Source organism: Lithobates pipiens, unplaced genomic scaffold (assembly GCF_037356315.1).
Source record: "Lithobates pipiens isolate NorthernLeopardFrog02 unplaced genomic scaffold, aLitPip1_a1.2 Scaffold_13, whole genome shotgun sequence".
Taxonomy (NCBI): Eukaryota; Metazoa; Chordata; class Amphibia; order Anura; family Ranidae; genus Lithobates; species Lithobates pipiens.
The window spans coordinates 231,509-251,936 of NW_027507718.1; the positions used below are offsets into that span (position 1 = coordinate 231,509).

The window sequence follows — 20,428 nt, forward strand, 5'->3', positions numbered from 1 at the left end:
AGTCCGCCGGGGCGAACGGCGCCAATAGTCCGCCGAACGGGCGGACCGCAAACAGCCGAAATTCGCCGCGAAACGACCGCCGGGTGAACCATTCGGCCATCACTAACAGAAGTCAATTTCAGATCTTCCCAGATTGGACAACTAGACAGCCAATCGTTATTCACATAAGGAAGCAAATTCCTGTTCATTGCACTACAAATGAGATTGTTATTGTTTGGTCTCTTTCCAGGTGATGTCATCTCGGGTCATCTTCTGATGTAATGGGGGCCTATTTCTCCTCATCCTCCTCCCCACAAGGTATGACTGCTGATCCTGACCATCCTTTCCAATGTGTTCCTCCATCTCACATCTCCAGAGATTGGAATTAGAGGATAGAAAGTCTTATGTGTCCGTATTCTGGACATTTCCTGTAGACATCTGGTCAGTCCACCCATTAGAAGAGTTCAGGAGCTTTTCATCAATTCCACCATCACATTCCCATCTCTTCAGATTTTATTTATCATTGATGGAAATGATCTTCTGAGATGGTCCAGTGATCCATAATGACTGGAGGACCCCAAATGTTATGGCTGTTTGTGTAGTGGTCGGGGGAATTCTTTATCTATAACCCTAAGGAGAAAACATCCCTGTGTCACATGACACATACTGCTGGGAGATTTGGGGGTAATCAGAGTTCTTAGTTCACACTGATCAGACACATCATTATTCAGGGGGAAGGTTTCTTAAAGGATTGATAGTTTATTTTAGTTAACTACGAAACAATCAATAAACATGATGTTTAAAATTCCTACATATGCATTAGGAGATATATATATATATATATATATATATATATATATATATATATATATATATATATATATATATATATATAGATATATATATATATATATATAGATATATATATATATATATCTATATCTATATCTATATCTATATATATATATATAGATATAGATATAGATATAGATATAGATATAGATATAGATATAGATATAGATATAGATATATATATATAGATATATACATAAAAATATTATGAGCTTGTGTCATTTCTACAACCATCACTGATAATCCCCGTAATGTGTCTAACAGGTTTACTTCCTATAATCTTCAGCTCCATCTAGTGGCCATAATACAGTATTTTCTTGATATACCTCAACCAGTAATATATGACATTATGGCCACTAGATGGAGCTGAAGATTACAGGAAATAAACATATTACACACATTATGTGAATTATTCATGAAGGTACAGCATCATGAAGGCCAAGGAACACACCAGACAGGTCATGGATAAAGTTGTGGAGAAGTACAAAGCAGGATTAGGTTATAAAAAATATCCCAAGCTTTGAACATCTCACAGAGCTCTGTTCAATCCATCATCGGGAAATGGAATAAGTATGGCACAACTGCAAACCTACCAAGACATGACCGTCCACCTAAACAGACAGGCCGGGCAAGGAGAGCATTCATCAGAGAAGAGCCAAGAGGTCCATGGTAACTCTGGAGGAGCTGCAGAGATCCACATGTGGAAGAAGGTGCTCTGGTCAGATGAGACCAATATTTAACTTTTTGGCCTAAAAACCAAACGCTACGTGTGGCGGAAAATGACCATTTCACATCACCCTGAGCACACCATCCACACCGTGAAACATGGTGGTGGCAGCGCCATGTGGCGGGGATGCTTTTCTACAGCAGGGACGGGGAAGCTGGTCAGAGATTATGGGAAGATGGATGGAGACAAATACAGGGAAATCTTAGAAGAAAACCTGTTATGCCCCGTACACACGACCGGACTTTTCAACATCAAAAGTCTGACGGAATGATTCCGGCAGACTATTCGATCGTGTGTGGGCTGCAACGGACTTTTGATTTGCAAAAGTCTGACAGACTTTAGAAATGGAACATGCTTCAAATTTTTCCGCCAGAACTCTGCCGGACCCAGAAATCCGCTCGTGTGTGTGCTAGTCTGACGGACTAAAACCGACGCTAGGGCAGCTATTGGCTACTGGCTATGAACTTCCTTATTCTAGTCCAGTCATACGTCATCACGTTCGAATCCGTCGGACTTTGGTGTGATTGTGTGTGGCCAAGTCCGTTCATTCGGAAAGTCCGTCAGAACTCTGTCAGAACTCCGTCAGAACTCTGTCGAAAGTCTGCCGGACTTAAGTCCTGTCGTGTGTATGCGGCATTAGAGTCTGCAAAAGACATGAGACTGGGGAGGAGGTTCACCTTCCAGCAGGACAACGACCCGAAACATCCAGCCAGAGCTACAATGGAATGGTTTATATCAAAGCATATCCATGTGTTAGAATGGCCCAGTCACAGTCCAGACCTAAATCGAATTGCAAATTTGTGGCAAGACTTGCAGCTGTCATTGCAGTGAAAAGTAGTTATACAAAGTATTGAGTCAGCGTAATACAAATCCCCCCACACTTTTCACATATTTATTTGAAAACCATTTATCATTCTCCTTCTACTTCACAATTATGTGCCACTTTGTGTTGGTCTATCACATAAAATCCCAATAAAATAGATTTACGTTTTTGGATGTAACATGACACAATGTGGAAAATTTCAAGGGGTATGAATACTTTTTCAAGGCACTGTATCTGCTGTCATGTGTCAGAAATCATCCAATCAGAATTAATTTTTATAGTTGTTGCTTGTTCTCTCTGCAGGGTCGGCTCCTGGTGTCCCGGGAAAGGTCCCACAAACCCCCGGGGATCTTCTCATATATTCTCTGGAGGATCTGAAAGGAAGTGACTTCAAGAGATTTAGGAACAAATTGTCTGATTTCACCTATGGAGATACACGTCCCATCCCCCGAGGAAGACTAGAAAATGCAGACTGGATCACCACCAAGGACCTCCTTATAGACAAATATGGAGAAGAGGCTCTGGATGTCACCATTCATGTCTTTGAAGTCATCGATCTGAAGGGACCCGCAAATGAGCTCAAGGAAAGGAGAGCACAACATGGTGAGTTCCCATCTATAATGTTCATTTTCAACCAATTCCCGATCAATATCTGTGTGAGGAAGAACAAGGAATGTCACCCAGGGAAAGCCAGTGACCAATCAGGAGCTTCCAACTGGATGAACCACTTCCCACTGACAGTACACAAATATGAGGCCTCAGGGAAGTATACATACAGAAGCCATTATATAATAAGTTGTATACACACAGCATCCTCTATATAATGGTATATACATACAAGATATATTATATAATACATTGTATACATACAGGATCCATTATATAATACATTGTATACATACAGGATATATTATATAATACATTGTATACATACAGGATCCATTATATAATACATTGTATACATACAGGATATATTATATTATACATTGTATACATACAGGATATATTATATAATACATTATATACATACAGGATATATTATATAATACATTGTATGCATACAGGATCCATTATATAATACATTGTATACATACAGGATATATTATATTATACATTGTATACATACAGGATATATTATATAATACATTGTATACATACAGGATCCATTATATAATACATTGTATACATACAGGATATATTATATAATACATTGTATACATACAGGATATATTATATAATACAGGATTGAAAACAAGCCAATTATGTCTCTCACAGCAGAGCACGCTATGATTGGCCAAAGCATTCAGGTCAGGTACATACTTTGGCCAATCATCAGACGTCAATGCACTGCGATCTCGTAGTGCATTATGGGGCATTCCGCGGTGCTCAAATTTGCCGTGAACGCCCCATAATGTTCGCTATTCGATGAAAGCGTGAACACCCAATGTTTGGGTCAAACTTACGTTTGACTTGAACCTCGGGCCTATCCCTAGTGATGATATGTACATGTAGCGCACTACTCCCTTGGGAGCTGCTGTGTGTTCATACTTTACTGCTAACTGTGACGGATCTCGGATACTCCTGCTGAGCATCTCCACCAGACCTGTGTCTCCTGTCCTCCAAATGCACACGCAGCCTGCAGATTCGCCATAACCAGCCTTTAACCCCTCAATCACAAGACAAGCCACACAGGTGTTGAGGGTTAAACATCCAGAGTATAAACTGTTTATTAAGTGCCAAATATACACTTTTAACATAGATAGGGACACCCCCTTAGCCTGGTCATAGAGGGGGTAGGGGACAAGGAAGAACCAATGGAAACTCAACACTTGTATATTCAAACAACTACAGTTGGAGCATATGAAGGGATTATGACAAGCAGGCAGCCCCTCCTTACACATCCCCTGCTGAGATGTGTCTCCAGACCAGACCTTTTGTCTACATGCCATGACCCAACACAATTAACACAACAAGAGGGGGGGAGAGAAGGGATGCAGCATTACATTACATTATCTCTGTGGCATCTTGTATATGTCTTTATCAGCTAAAAGTACATTGTTTGTGGAATAAAAGTATATATTTAACCCAGCCGGGCCAATAAGTTTAGGTAGCCAGGAATGACTCCACAAGCCCAGCCACAGATACCACATTCACCCGGTTCCGATGAACTGGCGACTCTGGACACAAATGTCTGGAGGTGGCATCTTCTCCAGGTGGGAGATGGCAAATAACCCTCTAAACCCCAATGTTCTCTGCTGGGCCATAGTCTGTGGGTAGGAGGTGAGCCCACAGCCCCCTCCAAAACACACAGTGACAGTGGGTTCTGTCACACTAACATACCTCCGTTCTTCCACCCCTGCACGATTCACCACAGAAGCAATCAATAAAGGTTGAACAGATAACGTTATTCTTCTTGGTTTCAGTCATTACAAGTGTGTTAAAGGAATGTATGAGTTGCCTCTTCCTTATGGTTTCTTAGAGTATTTAAGTCCCTTTCCCTTAATGAACTGACGATGCCCCTCTGAAAAGCCCCTTGGTATTTGGATGCTGGAAGTCCCAGGCCTCACCTGCCTTTCTTGCCTCCTGCGATCCTCCCAGGTCAGTTCAGGAAAGTCCGGGTTAACATCCTGGTCTACTCCATCCTCCTTGCAGCTACTTCCCGTTTCTTGTAGTTAGAACCATCCCAGCCGGGATGCCTGGTTCACTTCTCCCAGGGTTTCTTTGATGACTTGGTGTAGTTGAACCATCCAGCACTGAGGTCTCTGAACCCTCAGGCCTTCAGATTTGGTTCCTGCTCTCCAGCATTGGGGTCTCTGAACCCCTAAGCCTTCAAGCCTGCTCCTTGGAGTCACATTTTGTCTGTTTCTCTGGACTCAGTTTCTTCCCATCTCCCCCAGGAAGCATGTGACCTCAGTATGTATATCAGTCCCACCCCTGCCCATACAAATTAATGATTGGGCCTGGGCCATATAAACTGCCTGCACTCCAGTCCCTGACCCACCTCCTTTCCAGAACATTTCTTGGAGAAAGCAAAGGAGATCTTTCATCTCAGAGTACAGGTGGTCACACCCCCCTCTATTCTACTACTCCTCCCCAAACCAAATTAACAACCAGACCTAAACAAAAAGGGTAAGGCACTGGCAATTTACCTAACACTTACCTACTAGCACCCACCTAAAGGTGGGGGGCGCTACTTACAGATTTACTAACACGGGTCAAAGTTGCAAAATTGTGTTCAGGCATTAACATTTGTTTTCCCCTCAGTCACCAAGGGGTTAAATAATCTTTACTGAGGGAGTTTACAGAATACAATGTATTTGGTTGCAAAATTGTGGATGAAGGAAAGGCTACAGAGTTCAGGAACAATGTAAAAGGGAAGCGGAGTAACACTTCTCCAGGATGCCGTCAGTCAGTCACCATAACACTATGACATCATTCAGCATGCCAGGCAGAGCAATACAATCACAGCCACTTGTTTATTATACAGAACCTCCATATTTATAGCTGTATTCCTAGGAGACCCTCATGATTGTTACTTGAGGTTCTGAGCCTTGTGCCCCATGTATCTACCTGAACCTCCATCAGAAAGAGGAGTCAAGGCTCCAGATTCTAGGTGTGTGCCTGTAATCCCTGCACAGAGAATTGGGGGCTTTTCTGGTCCCCCCACCATGGTCACATGTCACTGCAATGTGCTGAGATGTTACCAGGCAAAGACTCTCCCCATTACCTGGAGGAGGAGAGACTCCAATCTACAGGGGGTTGGTGGGATGATGGTGTCTGGGAGGATCTGCTACACTAATAATTCTCTTAGTTATTATTTTCTACATTTCAGAGGTTTGTCAGGACTAATCACTTCCCTAATCTTATTTCCAGCCAAACTGAAGAAGACGACACATAGCAAAACATTATCAGGTTAGTAGGACATCCATGTTTCATATGAAATCTCTTCTGGATGAACATTTTGTTTTTATTGTAGTCTGGATCAGTGGTGGAACTACCAGGGTCAGAAAGGTTGCACTTGAGACTGGGTCCTGGCATTCTGCCACTGTAGGGGGCCCAAGATGGCAGCAAGGGGACCCACTGCAGAACATGGGCTCAGTTCACACTGCTGTGATCCCAAAGTTGTTCAACTTGCTTGCAACCTGCTTGTGACTTGCTTGTGATTTTGTGATTTAACATTGTAGTCTATGGCACTCAAATCTTACCAAAGTCACAGAAAAGTATTGCAGGAACCTTTTTCTTTGTTACTGTGACTTAAGTTGCATTGATTAGGACATCACGCATGTGACTTTTGTTGCAAGTCCAATGATAAGTCACAGCAGTGGGAACCTGGGCTTATAAAGGGCTAGAGAAAAGCCCCCCCGCTTCAGAGAGAAGAGCCCCAGTCTTGGAGGGAAGGGCCCTGGGACCAGAAGAAAGGGCCAGGGACTGACAGAAATGGCCCCTGTGGTCAGGGGGCCTTAATGGTTTCTTGAACAAGTGCTTAATACATAAAATAGCCAGCAGCCGAGGACTATAACCCAGATATCGAGCACCAAGAAAAAAACAGCACTGTCACAAGCAGAGAGGGGAGGGACACAGGAGCAGCGAGTAGAGCAGATAGAAGGCTAATGATGGAGGTACGTAAACTGAGCACAGTGTCAGGTCTCAGCAGCCATGATACACCGTGGTCAGTTTACAGAAGGGAGGGCAGAAACTGGCAGGATCAGCCAGGTATTTCAGGTGTTACAAGGGGTCAAATGACACGGGACAAGCACTGTGCTGTATAACATGCTTTAAAGGAGCAGGATCAATTTTTTTGGGTTAACAAACACTTTAAATAAAAGTACAGCGATAGGGAAAAAAGTGCAATTCATGGGAATCACACAACACGCGTGATATGCCGACATCCAAATATGGTATAATAAAGTGCAATTGTGTAATAATTTATACCGTTTGAAATGAAATAAATCATAAGATGTGTACAATATAATATCACAATTGAAAACAAAAAGAAAAGTTCATATGCAGCTGATTTTCATCAGAAGAAGTCCCATGAAGAGGGGTGTATTGGGAATGACGATTGAATGCCCGTCAGCGTGATACCAATCAAATAAAATGAAGTTTTACCAGAAAGCCACCCCCTGAATTTCGCCTTCACAAAGGCACGAGACAGGGTTGCCCCCTCTCCCCACTCCTCTTTAACTTAGCTCTGGAACCACTCTCTAGATATCTCTTAACAGTTGCCCCGCTACATGGCATTCAAATAGGGAACCAAGAGTTGAGGACGTCCCTCTTTGCGGATGATGTCCTCATCTTCTCTGCTGACCCTTCCGCAGATATGCCCACAATAAAATACACTTTTGATTTATTCAGGAAATGATCAGGGTTGCGCATAAACTACTCCAAAAGCGAGATTATGCCCTTAGGATCCCTCCCCCCACCTGCCTGGGTTCAAAACTCCATCTTCACTACGGCCAAGTCACATATCACTTACTTGGGAATCAAAATAGGGAAACTCCCGTCCTCTCTCTACCACCTGAATTACCCCCCACTTTTTACTAAAATCACTCAGGAATTAGACAACTGGATGGATCTGCCCCTCTCGCTCCTGGGAAGATGTCATTTGGTGAAAATGGTCAGTTTCGCCCGCCTGTTATATCCTCTCCAGACAATACCCCTACTGCTAAGACACAAAGACTCCAAATTACTGAATTCTGCGATCTCAAAATTTATATGGCGAAACAAACGACCACGCATAGCTCTCTCAAAACTCCATATTCCCAGGACCGAGGGCGGTATTAGTCTCCCAAGCCTTAGAATGTATAATCTTGCTTGTCTTTTAAGGGTAGGTCTGGACTGGATAACCCAAAAATCCAAATGCTCTAATTACCAATTGGAGGCCGCAATGGTCCACCCCTACTCTCTAACAGCCCTTCTCCACTGTAAGTGGAAATCTCTACCAACACCATATCAACATAACCTTCTGCTGAGAGACACTGCTATAGCATGGAGGGAGGTAAGGAAAAGCCTCCGTCTCTCACCTTTCATCTCCAAATTTCTCCCGATACAAGGCAACCCGAGCTTCTCTCCAGGTCTGGAACATAATCCCTATGACTCCTGGCGGCAAAAGGGTCTCTCCACCTTCTTCTCCCTATGTGATCCTGCTACTGGCCAGGCTCTACCTTTTCATACTCTAGCTACCCGATTCTCCCTCACCGCAACCTCATCGTTTCATCATGGCCAATGTCTCAGCTTTCTCCGCAACACCTGCAGAGATGCATCCACGAGATTCACATCGTCATTCCTCGAGACCCTTATACAGAAGGACTCATACAAAATCTCAGATATCTATAAGCCACTACTCATCCAAACGACGCCTCCCTTGGATTCCTCATCAGTGTCTAATTGGGCTAAAGACTTCCCGAACGACGACATGGTGGACAAGATCCTTCAAGGTCTTCGCACAGTTTACAACTTGGTTCCTAATGAATCCTGGAGGGAAACACAACTCAAAATCGCTCACCGGGCACACATCCCCTTTCTCCATGCCAAACAACCCCACTCCACTCCGTCTTCACTATGCCCTCTCTGCCAACAACCTAAGCCCTCTCTCGCGCATCGTTACTGGACTTGCTCCTTTATCTCGGGGTTCTGGGACCAAATTCTGGCTTTCATCTTTAAGATCACACTGCTGAAGCTACCCAAAGACCCTTTACTTCTTATTTTTGGATATTGGGATGCCACACTACTTCCCTGGTCGAAAGTTTCTGTCCCACGGGACAAAGAATGGGTCCTGATATGCCTCCTGATGGCAAGACGGGCCATACTAGCCAATTGGACATCTACTGCTCCACCCTCAGTCGTGCAAGTTCACAGAGATCTCCTGCATCTCCTATTCCGTGACAAAATTAATGCTAATCTAGCCCACAAAAAGGCCGTTCAGTGCTTCCACAGCAGATGGGACTCTTTTGTGAAATCGCAACTTACTCCTCAGGAACAAGCCCACCTTGATGAACACTCTTTTATCTACAATGGCCAATGGCCCACCGCAACCCCCTCCACTATGGGGTAACTACCCACGTCAAGACTACAATTATGGGCCCCACCCCCCCCTCCTCCTACACCCCCCCCATTCAGAGCCCTCTTGATGATCTGATATATATATTGTTCTTCTCCCCGAGGTTGAGTTAGTGCCTAATTATTCCATGATCCATCCAGTTATTACTACCTCGTTTCTATATGACTGTCAGGGAGAGGGATACTCTCCATTATGTGGTTTATGGGACGGTGCCCTGGCACCAATTGTTGCTCAATGTATTGCTATTATATAACCTGTAAATTTTCAAAAATGAGAAAAATTTTGTACGTACTATTCACCCATTTGTAATGTACCCTTTTCTTTTCTCAATAAAAATTTTTTGAAAAAAAAAAAAAAAAAAAAAAAAGAAGCCACCCCCTTATTCAGGGAGGTCACAAAGCGCTTTGTTGGATCGGTGATCCCCAAAAAAGATCTCCTGACATCTCTCTCCGGTATCCTCAGAAGATATACACCAGGAATGTCAGTCGATCGGGGCGTGGTGTTATAGAAAAGCCTCAGAGCCGGAGTATAAAGAGACACAAAAGACCCCACATAGTATAAGATTGTCTCTTCTTTGCAGTTTATTAGCAGCAGTGCAAATACATAGGAGAGTAAAAAGTCCAAGCTGAGAACATCTCAATGCAAACACTTCCTTCAAATCCAGACAGCGATCGAATATGTGCTATGAAAAGGCTATGCATGGTCTTTTGTTTTTTGTTGAGTTTGGTATCCTTGTGTCGAAGGAGTAGAGGTACCGTCTGAAGAGGATATAATAGGAGTGCAAAACTGATCATTTTGACTAGATGACACCTTCCCAGAAGCAAAAGAGGCAGATCCATCCAGTTTTCAAATTCCTGAACAATTTTGGCAAAGAGGGGAGGATAATTCAGGTGGTAGAGAGAAGAAGGGAGTTTCCCTATTTTGATACCTAGGTATGTGATATGTGATTTTGCTATCATGAAAATGGAATGCTGTGCCCATGCTGGAGGTGGACGGGAGCCCAAAGGGAGTATCTCGCTCTTGGAATAATTTATACGCAATCCCAAGCATTTTATGAATTGGTCAAAAATATATTTAATTGTGGGCATGTCTGCGGATGGGTTGGCGGAAAAAATAAGAACATCATCTGCAAAAAGAGATGTTCTCAGTTCGTGTGACCCTATTTTGATCCCATGTAACGGGGCTACGTTTGACAGATATCTGTAAAGTGGTTCAAGGGCAATGTTAAAAAGGAGTGGGGATAGGGGGCAGACCTGTCTGGTTCCCTTATGCAGGCGAAACTCGTCTGAGAGGAGGCCTGCGGCGACTAGCCTAGCTGCTGGGGAGGTGTACATGGAGCTGATTAGGTGAAGAAAGGGGCCAGAGAAGCCCATCTCGCCCAAAACCATGGATAGCCATTCAAAGTTAACATTTTCAAAAGCCTTTTCAGCATCAAGGGTAATAATGGCTGAGTCACTGTTAGGGTTGCATCTAGCGTGTTCCAGCGCTATCATCACCTTCCTGATATTAATGGTTACTGTTCTGCCCTTGACAAAACCTGATTGGGCAGAATGTATCAGGGAGGGGATGACGTTGGCCAGGCGGTTGGCTACTATTTTGGAAAGGATCTTGATGTTGAGGTTTAGGAGCGAGATGGGCCTGTACGACCCAGGTTCTTGTGGGTCTTTCCCTTTTTTTTCTAGCAGTTTGATAATCGCTTGGTTACCTGATGGTATATAGGGGCTGCCAGACCATATGTGTTGGTAGACATCCGTAAGAGTCGGAGTCAGTAGAGGACCTAAAGATTTGTAAAATTCGCCTGTCAGGCCATCAGGGCCAGGGGCTTTGGAGGAGGCTAGGTTCCAAATCGTGGAGGATATTTCCGAAGGGGAGATGGGGGCATTTAGAGCGTCGAGTTGGGTGGGAGATATTCGGGTCAACTCGACTTTTCCAAGGAAGTCGCGTGCCGTGTGCTGGTCAATAGGGTCTGCTGCATAGAGGGCAGAATAGTAGCGCAGCATAGCTGCATTTATGCCTTTCTGCGTGGCCGTCACATGACCGTCTGAGTCGTGTATGGATGGGAAAACCGTCGGGTGGTAGGGACCTTTGCAAAGTCTGGCAAGAAGCTTGCCAGCTTTGTTACCAAATTTATGTAAAGTAGCATCAAGGTAAGCCCTTTTGGTGGTTTCCAAGGTTTCAGCCCATGTGTCAAAAAGACTGCTTGGCTAAGTGCCAAGCCGTCCGGTTTTCGGGAGAGTCATTGGTGTAGAGTACTGGCTGGGCTTGGTGCAATCTGGAACTGGAGGTCTTGTAGTTAAGAAGGGCGTGTTTTTTAAACGAAGATGCATAGGAGATAATGCGTCCCCTGAGGAACGCTTTGCCAGCATCCCAAAACAGGTTCGGATTATCAGTATGCGTCACATTCATTTGTGTGTAAATTACCCACTCTTTTTCCATGTATGATTGAAAGTCTGTGTTGTGTTGAAGGTAGGATGGAAAATGCCATATTTTGGGGTTGGTGTGAAGGTCGGGGGTCTCTAGGGTCAATGAGACGGGTGCGTGGTCCGATATAGCTATGTCATGGATGTCCGCTCCCGGGAGTATGGGAATTAGGTCGTTTGTACAGAAGATGTAGTCAATCCTAGTGAAGACATTGTGTGGATGGGAGTAAAAAGAGAATTCACGGTCGGTCGGGTGGTGTAGTCACCAGATGTCATGAAGGTGGAGGGAGTCCATCGTCGACGCAAGGCTCGTGGGATTAGTAGGGGCTGAAGATAAGACAGGGCGCAGAAGCGAGGACCTAACGTTGAGCAGGTGATAAGTGGAGTTAAAATTGCCCCCTACAATTTGTGGAAGGTGAGGAAAACACAGGAGCCAGCTAGTTAACGCGCTGAAGAATTGCTTTGTGGGGTTATTAGGGACGTAGACATTAGATATTACAAGCTCTTTGGTCCCTATACAGGCCCGAATAGAAAGAAGTCTGCCCTGTTGATCTGCGTCTGTAGATAAGATCTTACAGGGAAGATTCTTATTAATAAGGATAAGTACTCCCGCCTTATGGCCAATGGCCTCAGAGCCAACCACATCACCCACCCATAGCTTCTTCATCCGGTCAAAGTCAGGTGAAGAAAGATGGGTATCCTGTAATAACGCTATGTCTGTTTTAAGCCTTTTGAGGTGCCTCAGTACCTTCAGCCTTTTGGAGGGGGAACGAAGCCCTTTAACATTCCATGAGACTATCTGAAGCATAATGGAGCATTAAAGGGGACATGACTGGAACGTAATAGTATCATTTGTCTGTTGGGCCTAAAGAGATGCAAAAGTGAGGACGTTACATTATAGAGGGCCGACATGGCCCTCGGTATGGTAACAGCGAGTAAGGACTGCTCGAGAGCAAGCGTAGCGAGAAGGGGAGGGAAGTGGAGGAGGTAGGGGAGGGAAGGGTATGAGTGCCAGGTACATATATAAAGGAAGCAAACATGAACAATTACCAACTTCACTTTTTTCCGCATGAGGGTCACTGTGTAGACCAGCTCCCATAACCAAGCCTCGTGTTTGATGCAGGTACTGCCGCCCTACAAAAAGGGAACGGGGTACGCCATCAATCCAGGCAGGGTCCAGGGCGTGCAAGACGGACTGCACAGAGGAAACCCTAGGGGAAATGCAGGTGCAAACTTGTAGAAACAATTCAAGTAATAAAAAAGGAACAGTAAGAAAAAGAACAAACATCTGAAATGAGGAACAATATGAATTGCATAGGAGAACAAGGTACAAATCAAGATGGCTCAAAGCCCTTTTTACCCTTTTCTGATACTAAGAAGTGTGAAAGGCCCAGGAGGGGGAGGGTTCAAAACGGGTCACTTCATCCAGGCGAGAAAGGGTATGTGTAGGGCCTTAAACCCAGGAGAAAAGTGAGAGAACCTGCAGGGCACTGGAGCCCATCAACGTGAGGTTTGGGCATGTTGAGCTGGACCCACAGCCCTGAAGTGCTTGGGAGAGCCTTTCCGTGGGCTCCTTTGGTCCAGGGCTCGGTTGACTGGAGCCGTCTTGGGTGTGGGGCTGAGATGAGGGCCCGAGCATAGCGATTTCAGGAAGCGAGTTGCCTCATCAGGGTCATGAAAAGAAAGTTGTTCGCCATTAGGTGCTTTGATCCGCAGAACCGCCGGGAACGCCAGAGTGAATTTCAGTTGTCGTTGATGGAGTTCCATGAAGATGTGTTGGAAAGCCTTTCGTTTCTTTGAAACATCCACCGAGTAGTCAGCAAAGATTAAGATTTTGGCTCAATCAATCTGAAGAGATCTGGATTGTCGGTACTGCTTTAGAATGGAGGCTTTGTCCGAGTAGTTGAGATATTTAGCTATTATTGGGCGAGGGGATTTACGTTCCGAATTTAAAGCTAGCACACGGTGTGCACTTTCAACTGTAAAGGGTCCCCCGAGACCCAATGCCTCAGGGATGTGGCGTGCGCAAAGTTCTGACAAAGTAGACTGGGGAAGCGATTCGGGATTCCTACAAATCGCAGGTTGCTCCTCCTGGACCTATTTTCGAGGTCATCAAGCTTTTCCAGCATATTTATTGGTTCTGTCCTGGGCTTGTTCCAGGGACTGTGTCTGATAGAGTTCTTCCTCTAAATTGGAGATGCGGTTTTCAACCTCATTTAATCTAGAAGTATGTTCCCCTAATTAGGCTTGAAATTTCTGCATGCCTGTACTGATAGCTTTTTCCACTGAGGCAGCAATCATAGGGGAGAGGAGAGCAGCCACAGCCTGTGCCAAGAGTTCTGTGTGATGGTCTTGTAATGGTGGGGATAGCAGGGACTGCCGCATGAAGAGAGGTGAAGCAGAGCCAGGCAGATGCGGATGGGCTGGAGACTGTAGGGATGGTTTGTCCCTTGAAGCAGTCTGACCCGCTGCGTGTTCGCCTAACTCCATTTCAGGCACTGTCTCCTCCAGAGGGGCCGCGCAGGCCGGAGCTGAGTAGGCCGAAGCTGGGGCCTCGATTGGCGGTGAGGCCTGCCGTGCGGTGGTGGCCGCGTACGATCGCAGCCTGGTTTTTTCCACAAACCAGTCCATCGTGGAGCCGGTGAAGTGGGTGTGGCTGCCGGTCGGTGTTGGGGGCAAAATCGCCGGTGTAAATGCTGAGTTTCGAGGCCGGTGTGCGGGAGCTGTGGGAGAGGACAGCTACTCCATACGGCGCCGGAACCGGAAGTCCCAATAAACCGTCTTGTGCCATCTGCTGTCTGCCATCCTGGGACAAACCCAATTTGATCCTGGTGAATCAGGGTGGGGATAACTGTGGAAAGACGTTGGGCTATGAGTTTGGCATATAATTTTGTGTCCGTATTGAGGAGCGATACAGGGCGGTAATTAGCAGGGTTGTCCAGAGACTTCCCCGGTTTGGTAATAGTGACCACTAGTGCCTCTAGGGATTCTCTTGGGATGTTTCCCGTAGATGCGAACTGATTATAGGTTTTACAGAGGTGGGGGACAATAAGATTTGCATAATACTTATAATATTCGTGGGGGATGCCGTCAGGACCCGGCACTTTATGTAAAGGGAGCAGTCTAATGAGTTGATGTATTTCTTCAGGTAGAAAGGGGGCTGATATAAAGTCAAGTTGTTCCAGAGTGATCACGGGGAGGGAGATAGACAATGGAAATTTTGTGATGTCCGTTTGGTTTTGGGGGAGGGTCTGTATCCGCGAGATTATAAAGTTTATGGTAGAATTTACTAAATTCCTTTGCGATATCAAGAGAGTTGGATATACAAACCTTTTGGGAGTTTGTCAAGAATGAGATATTTTTATTAGCTAGTTGTCTTTTTAGTTGCTTGGCCATGTAGGCACTCGGTTTGTTAGCCGAGGAATACGATTGAAGTTTGAGGCATTTTATGTAGTAGTCAAATTTAGCTTGGAGGTGTTCACTGAGTTGGAGTCTAAGGTTGTTTAATTCGGCAGGGGCCTTATCCGAGGGGGATTGTTTGTTTGTGTTTTCGAATGTACGAATTTGCTGGAGCAGGGACTCTGTAGCGCCCGCTCTGCTCTTTTTTAAGTGTGCTCCAAGTTTTATAAAGAGACCTTGCAGGTGAGCCTTATGGGTGTTCCACACAATGGCTTGGTCCATAATCGAGTTTTCATTATTCTGGAAATATGAGAGGATTTACAACTGTATTTGTGGCTCAAGCAATGGGTTGTTAAGGAGGGAGGAATTTAGTCTCCAGAGGGTATGTCTGGGTACGTGGGATAGTGGGGCCAATTTGATGGTGACTGGGACGTGGTCAGACCACAAGATTGTTCCTAAGCGTGAGTCGGTTATGGACTGTAACAAATGTTTATTTGTAATGATCAAATCTATCCGCAAGTAGGACTGATGCGGGGAGAGAAGAAGGTGTAGTCTCTCTCCGAGCCATGTGCACACCTCCATGAATCGTAGAGGTCATCCAGTCTGAATAGGGCGGACAAGGAAGAGGGTCTGCGTTTAGAGGGGGATGATGAGTCTAATGAGGGGTCTGTTATATCATTGAAGTGTCCACACATAATTAGAGTTGAGGATCTGTAGGGGGCCAATTTGGCCATGAGGGTCACGAATATTTTTTTTCTGTGCCATGTGGGGGGCGTACACATGGACTATGGTCAGAGGACGGGCGTCAATTGTGATTTATAAAATTATGTATCTGCCCTCTTCATCAATCTCAGAGTGGTGTAACATGAAGCCAACTGAGGCGCTAATGGCTATCATTACCGTTTTTTGATTGCGCAAGGCATTCGCAAAAAAGGAGTGAGGGTAGCATTTGTGAGTGGAGACAGGGGGTCTGCTCTTGGAGAAATGGGTCTCCTGGTCACAAAGAATGCCAGAGCAGAGGGCCAATGCCTCCTTCCAGAGAAGATTGCGTTTGAAGGGGGAGTTGAGGCCTTTTGCATTTATAGTGGTAATTGTGAGGGCCATAGTCATGGGTTATGTAACAGAGAGCGCATATTCAGAGAAAGACCACACCTTCTAGACAAGTCAAGCAGATACCTCTGTACTACACTCTGTTCACAGTCTAATTGTCTTAACTACTTTCAGACCGGACCATTTTGCTGGCTTAAGACCAGACCACTTTTTGTGATTCGGCACTGCGCCATTTTAACTGACAATTGCGCAGTTGTGCGACGTGGCTCCCAAACAAAATAGACGTCCTTTTTTTCCCACAAATAGAGCTTTCTTTTGGTGGTATTTGATCACCTCCTGCGGTTTTTATTTTTTGTGCTATAAACAAAAATGGAGCAACAATTTTGAAAAAAATGCATTATTTTTTACTTTTTGTTATAATAAATATCCCCCAAAAATATATAAAAAACATTTTTTCCTCAGTTTAGGCTGATACGTATTCTTATACATATTTTTGGTAAAAAATCGCAATAAGCGATTATTGATTGGTTTGCGTAAAAGTTATAGCATTTACAAAATAGGGGATAGTTTTATGGCATTTTTATTAATATTTTTTTTTTACTAGTAATGGCGGCGATCAATGATTTTTATTGTGACTGCAACATTATGATGGACACATCGGACATTTTTGACACATTTTTGGGACCATTGTCATTTATACAGCAATCAGTGCTATACAAATGCACTGATTCCTGTGTATATGACACTGGCAGTGAAGGGGTTAACCAGTGGGTGGCAGTGTAGGGGTTAAGTGTTCCTAGGGGCGTGTTACTAACTGTGAGTGGGCTGGGCTTTGTGTTAGTGAACGTTTATCTCTGCTCCAATCACATGGAGCAGAGATCAGTGTCACTTGTTGCTAGGCAGAATGGGGAGATGCTGTTTACAACGGCATCTCCTCGTTCAGCCTCCCCGTGAGACGATCACGGGTATCCCCGCGGCGTTTGAGTCCACGGGACCCGCGACCGGACTCATGGGGGTCCCGACGGCACGCGAGCACGCAATGGCAGGGTGGCATATAGTAATGGATGTACCTGTACACCAATATGCCTGCCCGTGCCATTCTGACGACGTACATTGGCGTGCACCAGTCAGGAACTGGTTAAACAAGTTAAAGAAAAGAAAAACAAAATTATATGTAATGTACAATATGGTATATAAAATACAGTAGAGAACCAACAAATAAGGTTATGAGCAGAGCTCAATTAGAATAAAACCGTGTCAATACGGGTATCACTTGGTGTGCTTAGTACACCATATCCTGGGGGGTGGAAGAGAAGCACGGATTCTACCTTCATTTTTTTAAAGAAACCAAAGCAAAAAGGGTTGCGTGCATAGTGGGATGGCAGGGAGGTTGGTATGAGGATCGGGTGTAATAGAAGGTTAAACATCTCACTCTTGATGAGGCGTCAGCTTTTCAGCGGGAGGTGACTTGGGGTATTTTTTGGTTTGACAAGCATCTCTAGGGGTTAACGGAAGGAGACCCCAGTTGGTTAGCTTCTTGTATCCATCCTTAGGGGTAAGGATGGGGGCCATTTGCTGTTGATAGTTCACCAGGAGTTTTGTGGGGAATGCCCATATGTAGGTGATTTTCTTCTGTTGCAGGATAGAGGTGACTGGAGTGAAAGATTTGCGTTGCAGGGGAGAGATCAATAAACAACTTAATGTTTGTATACGGTGCAGGTAGGGATTTGGAAGCCCTGGCAGTGGAGAGAATCTGTTCTTTAATGTGGAAGAAATTAATCCGGGCCAGAATGTCTCGGGGGATGTCATCAGGCAGATGTGCGGGTTTAAAAAATCCTATGCGCCCGATCGATTAAGATGTCACTAGTGCCAAGGTGCGGTATTAGCGTTGTGAATAATTGCTGCAAGTATGGGATAATATCAGGTGATTTAATAGATTCTGGGACTCCTGTAAACTTTATATTATTCCCCCTGGCGCGGTCTTCCAAATCCACCATTTTTAATTTTAAATGATGAATTTCCTCAGTATGGTGCTCATGTGCGTCCAATAGCTCATTATGGGCTTTGGAATAATCCTTCAAGTTTTCTTCTATGACATCTGTTCTCTCCTCCAAGCAGTCTATGCTATCATGAATCTGAGACATGGAGATTTGCAGCTCTCTGTGCAGATCCTTCTGAAGGGTTAACAGCATGGATTTAAGCATTGCTCCAGATACTGGATTATCTGTGACAGGGACTGCAGCTAGTGAAGGGGGCTTGTTCTGTACTCTGCCCCCCTGCCACTACTGCTGACCATAATTGATTTTTAGAATGGGCTCTTCGCAGGGGGAGTTAGCTGGAGAGGAAGCCAGCCTCTTACCTCTGTCCATCTGAGATGTCCCTGGGGCTGCTGCTGGTGGTTGCAGGGTATCCATGTTTTCGTTGAGGGTGGTGGATCGTCCCTCTGCTGGGCGCTGCATAGCTGGCTGCATGATCTGCTGCGAGGGCCTGGAGACAACGCGGTGTGGGTCCTCTGCGCCGGCGCCATCTTGGGCTGTCTGCATGGCCACGGCAGCAGTATAATAATGAGTCAGGCAGCGCGGTGCAGGCAGCTTCTGACGCTTTTTTGACATACCCGCTTTTTCAACATATTTTGGTAGATTCTCAGCTCTTCCCTTCCCAGGCAGCAGGCTTGGGAGGGAGATCAGTTGCCTCAGGTTACCTGTTCTCCAGCTGTGGAGCAGAGCTTCGGATCTAGGCGGCCATTCCGGTTGGCAGCAGGCCACCCCCCCATAATTTTATAATTTTGTTTATCATTCCATTAGCGCAAGTTTTAGTTTGTATTGTGCATGGAGCCTAATTGATTTCATATCATTCATATTCAGGTTATATTTTGCTCCACAAGATAGCACAGTATATTCTAGTGCCTCTTGTATTGCTGTCTACAAGGGATCCGTTCATCCAGGATGATGGACATGTCATTCCACCAATGACTGCATAGGCCAGTCTTTTTCACTTCACCTATGACTGTCTACTAATGACTGTCCTTGAGTTAATCTTCGACCAATGGCTGTGCTTCCTTGTCTGCCTATTGTAGTTTATTTGGCATAGGTAGAGGTGTGTGTACATACCCCTGATGATGTCATTTATGACAAAACAATCATTGGGATGGATACGTACACACACTACTGCACATATTCGATCGATGTCTGGATTTGAAGGAAGTGTTTGGATTGAGACATGTTCTCAGCTTGGACTTTTTGCTCTCCTGTGTATTTGCACTGCTGCTAATAAACTGCAAAGAAGAGACAATCTTATACTATGTGGGGTCTTTTGTGTCTCTATATACTCCGGCTCTGGGCTTTTCTATCACACCACGCCCCGATCGACTGTGACATTTCTTGTGTATATCTTCTGAGGATACTGAAGAGAGACGTCCGGAGATCTTTTCTGGGGATCACAGACCCAACAAAGTGCTTTGTGACCTCTCTGAATAAGGGGGGCGGGGCTTTCTGGTAAGACTTAATTTTATTTGTGGTGATCGATATCACGCTGCCGAGCATTCGATCAAGTTTTCTTTTTATTTGCACGGTATTTGCACTTATGATATTATATTACACATATCTTCTGATTCATTTAATTTCAAACTTTACCAATTATTACACAATTGTACTTTATTATCTCATATTTAGATGTCAGCACATCATGTGTGTTGTGTGATTCCCATGAATTGCACTTTATTATCTCATATTTACAGTAGGTGACCGCGATATTGTGTCAATCTGGCCGCTTCTAGCGGCCAGATTGACACCCTACGAGCTCCGTCGTGGGAGCCAGCGCCGAGCTGGCTCGCATCGGGAAAGGAACATTTTTCTTTTCCTTTCCTGATAAGCGACAAGCATCGCTGGCCGGGTTGACACTGGTGCGGGGATCTGAATTGCATTCCTGCCAATACCAGGCACTGTGTTTGGTATGAATCCTAAGGGAGAACTCCATGCCAAATGTAAAAAAAACGGCGTGGGTTCCCCCTTGGGAGGCATACCGGGCCCTTAGGTCTGGTAGGGGTCCCCCCAAAATCCATACCAGACCCCTATCCGAGCACGCAGCCCGGCTAGCCAGGAAAGGGGGTGGGGACGAGC

General features: G+C 45.0%; 1 protein-coding gene across 2 annotated transcripts in view; it reads left to right on the top strand.

The window, feature by feature from the left end:
* The first annotated feature begins 229 nt into the window (after nucleotides 1-229).
* LOC143973896 (NACHT, LRR and PYD domains-containing protein 3-like) overlaps nucleotides 230-20,428 on the top strand; it is a 72,666-nt gene continuing 52,467 nt past the window's right edge. For both annotated transcript variants that reach the window (XM_077474774.1, XM_077474775.1), the window contains exons 1-3: nucleotides 230-297; nucleotides 2,685-2,984; nucleotides 6,255-6,293. In XM_077474774.1, coding sequence (XP_077330900.1) covers nucleotides 261-297; nucleotides 2,685-2,984; nucleotides 6,255-6,293 — 376 coding nt within the window. In that variant the 5' untranslated portion in view covers nucleotides 230-260. The remainder of the gene's footprint in view (nucleotides 298-2,684; nucleotides 2,985-6,254; nucleotides 6,294-20,428) is intronic.